At 36.8% G+C, this 5,738-nt stretch overlaps 1 protein-coding gene across 1 annotated transcript in view; it reads left to right on the forward strand.

The window, feature by feature from the left end:
* The window catches only part of LOC108372244 (longitudinals lacking protein-like), a gene marked incomplete at its 3' end in the record, with an annotated part of 14,351 nt that extends 8,625 nt beyond the window's left edge, over positions 1-5,726 (forward strand). Inside the window, exons 2-3 of the mRNA XM_017627891.1 lie at positions 5,072-5,305; positions 5,369-5,726. Coding sequence (XP_017483380.1) covers positions 5,157-5,305; positions 5,369-5,726 — 507 coding nt within the window. The remainder of the gene's footprint in view (positions 1-5,071; positions 5,306-5,368) is intronic.
* Between the last annotated feature and the right edge of the window lie 12 nt (positions 5,727-5,738).

Genomic DNA, 5,738 nt, shown 5'->3' on the forward strand with positions numbered 1-5,738 from the left:
GTATCTGTAAAAAATAATGTTCTTAGTAACAAATAATTGTTTAATAACATATATTTTAACTAAAATTCACAATTATACTTGCTGGCACAACAAAGAATGGCGGGTATATTTGCGCGCATTGAAAATCAGCTGACTACTATGACAGCGTTCAAAGCTACCATTAGGCCATAAAAGCCTTCAAAGTAAAGCAAAGCAAACTAAAGTAAGCAAAGCAAGCGTGCATTGGGCCAATACCTTTACTTCGATATTATCCGAAAATGTATTGTCGCTCTCTTTGTCGCGCCACTATGTTCTTTGCCTAATAGCTGAAATACAATGCCGGCGAACGGCGAACTCACCACAGCGAAATACGGGCTGTCAAAATTAGAGCACTCACAAGCATATGATATTTGATCACAGCCAAAGCGAAAAGCGAAGTTCGCTCGGCGGCGTTTTATGGCGATAGAGTTATTTCTATCGCCCTGAGGGGCGATGACAGCTGTAAGTGCCAAAGGTGTCCGCATTTCTTTTTTGCTTCCAAAGTTTTAGAAGAAAACAACATAACGACGAATTATTTTTGTTGTTTGAAAAATATAGTTGTGGATATAGCTTGAAATAAAATAATTTATAATATCTCTCTTTGTTTTCCATTTATATTTGTTAACATTTCCTCATTCTAAATATAGTTTAGTTTTTGGTAATCATGGTATCAGCTGTTTTCGTACCGCTCTAATTTTCTTTAAGTAAGCGAAATAGCTGGGTGAACGGTGAACGTCAGCATCGCCCAATCAGCGAAGTTTGCTGTTCGCCGGTGTTATATTTAAACCATAAAGCTGAAATTAGTCAAGAACGTAAACCTACCGGTACGTAAACCCGAGTCAGCTGACACGATCTGTCTTACCAAAGCGCCATGTAAATGAAAACTCAACACCGCAGAATTTTTCTGTAGTTGTAGCCCGTAGCGCAGAAATCTGCGGAATTTAGATTTTTCCGTGTCAGCTGATTTCTCCTTCTTTAGACGGTTGCCACTTCGTCAGTTTTACAGATGGTAAAAAAGATATAAGTTCCTACTCAAAATATGTTTAAAATATTTGAAATTTACTATTGAATAAGGTTTTTGTTGAAAACTAAGTAGTTTATATTTATCTAAAATCTATTATAGCACGAAAAATTGTAGTTGAAAGGGTAAGTTTATGAAAAGGCATTGATGAGTGGCAACAGTGTAGTAAGCAACACTGAGGGCTCCAGTAATCAACAAAATTCTGCGTATACAGACTACGTTTAAGTACACGTTCTGCGTTCTCGATTAATTTCAGCTTAATTCGAAGAAACTCGATTGTAGTAGCTTCGATTAATCGATGTGCAATGTAATTCGAAAAGGTCTTTCTATAGAAGTATTTAAGGCGTCTGTTACACCATCAATACGGATCTTGCCTGTAGCATTGATGAACCGCGATCAATATCACAAAATTTCTAAATATTGTCAATGAACGTAGATAATAAGAAGGGACAACTCTTTATAATTGTAGCGAAAGTGCGCAAGAGGGGCGTGCTTTCTCTTTTACCCTAGTACGTTTTTCGATTGATTGAAAAGAGAGTGCACGCTCCTGTTGCGCACTTTCGCTACAACTATAACGAGTTGTCCCTTCTTATTATCTACGTTCTTTGATATTGTGGCGATCACTGCGGCAACGCGATGCGAACAACAAGAAACGTAGAATATTCGACAACAAGAAACGTCAAGTGGAATACTGCGAACAGCGAGAGAATGAGAGAAAGGGCGATAGATTGCAGAACGTTCTAGAGTGCGAGCGCAGGTATATAAGGCCGCTGCTACAGCGTACCACAAGTCCAGTTGCGAATCAGCAATCTACAAGTTTAGTTGTAAAACAGAACAATTGCATTAGAAAGTTTTGTAAAGTGTTTAATTTGCTCTAACAAGTGTGAGGCTTACTAAAATCTACTCATCATGTTGGGTCAGCTCCGGATAATGGACCATTGAATGGCTTGGCTGAACTTTTGACCACCATAACCAACGGAGTCTCCAAATAAAAGCGTATCCTGAATTTATACGGAAGCGATTACTATTGTATGTGTGTATGATTCCTATTTGAGGAGCTCCGGCTAATGGCCGCTTAAACTTGGGCGTGCTTAATGAATTGTCTGCGCGGATGCGCTGGCAGGCATTGGAGCCTCTATAACTGTTCATACCTTTCGTTTTTTTTTTGGAATAAGGACTTAAGTATATTCGGAAATTTAGAATTTAAATTGATAAATTCACAAAATAACACAAAATTCATCTCTTTCACAGTCGTTTGTTTGTGTCAGATTTTCTTACATTGTCGCTGTTGTCGTTTCATTTCCCCACACCGCAGGGTTAATTTTTTTTTAAGCACATGCTCTTGTTTTACATAATGAATTCAATTGGAAAACATCATTACAATATAATCTTACAACGGATACTTTTTTTTTAATTTTAAACTTGCATTTAAGAAAACTCTATTCAGTGCTTTATACTTTACCTACATTTTGTTCATAAATAACACATAATTACATATACATATTTTATCCTTGAAAAGAAGTTTTTCTAATCATAACACGCGATGACACGCTTTATATCGATTTTGTCCCATTGTGCATACTTACAAGTGAAAAAAGAATCAAATGTTTTCCAGAAATGCCTCCCAGCTGACATCACCTGATTATTTTTGCTACAGGGTTACACTCAATATATATATAAAAAAAAAAAAAAAAACTTTAATCGAACTCTGACAAAACCAGTAAGAAAGTTCTATTAAGGGCCAATTTCAAATGAATATTTAAACGGCACTTAAGTTTAATTATGGATTGTGGTTTAAATGCCATTTAGCTTTCGTTGGCTTTCAGATCAACTTTGTTTAAATATGCCAAACAATTGGTAGCACTGCTGCTTGTTCCTTAAATTTGTTGTTGCATTTGCTAGTTTGCTTACATTGTATGCTGAACAGCTGATTGTTTTTTGGTGGGACTTGGAGGGACTGATTAACCAACCTCCAATCAATCTTGGTTTTTTGGTTCGAGCACAGGGTTGCATATCTCATATTTAAATAGCAAGTATTGCCCATTTAAGGGCAGTTTAAACGTATGATCTGAAAATTAATAGTGGAAGTTAATCAACAATCTCTACGTAAGTAGGCCATCTGAAATTGGGCCTAGTGTAGGAGTCATTGACCAAAATGCTTTAAAATATTAAAATGCTATATAAACATCGGAATAAATTTAATTCAATGCATATTTTGCCAACTTTTATTATTTTAATAACTTTGGTCTTTTTCTACATCAATTGTCTAACATCTCGACGGGATATATATATATTTTGCAGGTACTTTCCAGGGAGAAGAAGAACATTTGTCACTTACACAATGCTTTGTACCCTTCTTGTACTTGTAAGAAAATTGAGAAGAAAAAGTGTGAAAGTATTGCCATTGTCTTGGCAAAATTGTCTCATGTAAACGCTGTGTAAGTATGCACAATGCTTTGTACCCTTCTCGCAGTTTTTACTGACAATTACAGTGTAGTCACACAATCAAGCACTTGGTTTCAAGTTGATAACAGAATACTGTTTGTCAAAATTCGTTTGAATTGACAACTGTGACGAAGGATGCATGCAACTTGATAGTCAACTTTACTTTCAAGATGCCGTCGTCAAGGCAACAACTTAAAATTCGCGCCTCGTTCCTGCAGTAATATCTTCCTAGCTATTTTTGACTAAATCCCGAAGCACGGGAACAGAACAACTGTGATCAGCTGTTTGACTTGTAACTTGTGACTTGTGTAACCTCCAAGTTAAGCAGCCATAACGGCCCATCTCCACAGGCAACGTTTTTGTCTACATACTGTAATTTTTATTGCCTGATATAAATTTTATCAGATGCAATATTTCAGCGTGGGAACTTTTTATTTTGATAAAAGCATTGTAAGATGGCATCTAACAAGTATTTTCGCCGGACTTAATCACTGAAAAAATTACAAAATTTGCTATTTTACAGCCAAGTGCATAATAACAAATATTTTAATAGAAAACAGCTCAATTTGTGCTTACTTCCCTGCCAGCAAAGAAACGTACATTTTTCCGGCAGTGTAGTCTAGAGCGCTTTTCTGTATCTGGAAACGCATAGAAAACAACTACAGTTTTCATTCAATTTCGTACCCGGAAAACGTTCGAAAAAGATGATGTTATTTAAAAGCAATAATTGTATTTTATTTGTTCAAGCTAAATATTTGAAAGCATGCATGCGTGGTTGGCAAAGGCTGAGCGTGCAGAAGGACGTGCCGCTATTTGTTAGCTTACAGAAGGTAACCGGGTTCGAATTCCGTCAGGCGATTACTAATTTTATTTAATTTTTTTTGAACTATGAAAGAGTATATGTGAATCAAAAAATTTCAGAAAAAACAGCCGAAAATGTATCCGTTTAACAAACAATTTTCGGTAGATGTCTGTACATACGTTTCTGCCGCACACTTTAGTGGGAAAACTGATCGTCAAAGTACCCGAAAATGGATTCGTTAAACGTACAAGAATCCGCACTTCATCCTCTTTTTTCCTTTTTCGGATCGGTTGTCGGATTTTTTGCTGGTAGGCTTATACCATGTTCCGACCGACATCGAAAAGATGTTTTCGTTGCTAAAACTGGTTTCGACCTAAAGCTTTTGTTTTCGTCCATGTAAAATCTGTCAAGCGAAAACCAGTTTTCGATGAAAACTACTTGAAAACTCACGTTCCACTCATTCCAATCGGCGTCTCCACTACTTTTTTTCGATTATTTATGAGTGAAAAGCATCTTGGTTTTGCTTTTGTATAGCAAAACTGTAATCAGAGCATGTAAGAAATGTCAACGAAAACAGTAACAGCCGGTGTGAACAGCCTTCAGCCCACAATCCCAAAACTCGTTTTCAAAGTGTTTTCGTTGTCGGTCAGAACATGGTATTAGTACTCGTGTTTTTCGCCATCTACTCAGTACTTGTTTGAAAAGTATCGATACCAAAATTACTAGGTATCGAACGAAAAGTGTCGAGTATGTACCTTTAATTACTCTTATCGTTTCATTCCTAGATAATCAACGGCGCGCTGTGGAACTAGAGCAACAAATCTGAAAAATACTTTGATTTTAATAAAGCAGTTTTGAATACGAGCAGATATGGCGACAGCTTTTACACGTCAACTTCTTCCCGATGTGAATGACAATGACCTTTATTTCATTCAAAATCAGATGAATAAAATATGCGATTTCTACGATGAGCAGGATTTTATAGATGTTACATTTCAATTGCCTAACCCCACTACTATGTAAGTTTTCAATTGATTCACACCTACATATATAGAATAATTATTTTATTTCCATTTTCACAGGATTCCAGCACACCGCTTGATACTCGCATCAGCAAGTCCTTACTTCAACGACCTTTTCAAAAGCGCCCAGGGCCTAGCTCCTGTTATCGAGTTAAACAACGTAAATAGTGACACCTTTGAGCGTTTAATGACATTTTGCTACACCGGCAAAACGCTCATAACCATAGACAATGTGGATGCAATGTTGAAGGCGGCTATGGTTTTGAAGTTAGATGGGGCCGTTTTGAGTTGCGTTGACTATATTTCCGGGCATATAACTGAGTATACGCTGCAGCGGGCATATTGCTTAGAGAATGAAACTCAGTGTGTACCACTGTACGAGAAACTCTTTGAATATGTTTTAGAGAATTTCATGGAGGTGTGTCTTTTA

Source organism: Rhagoletis zephyria, unplaced genomic scaffold (genome assembly GCF_001687245.7).
Source record: "Rhagoletis zephyria isolate East Lansing unplaced genomic scaffold, Rhagoletis_zephyria_1.1 Rzeph_scaffold_05571, whole genome shotgun sequence".
Lineage (NCBI taxonomy): Eukaryota > Metazoa > Arthropoda > Insecta > Diptera > Tephritidae > Rhagoletis > Rhagoletis zephyria.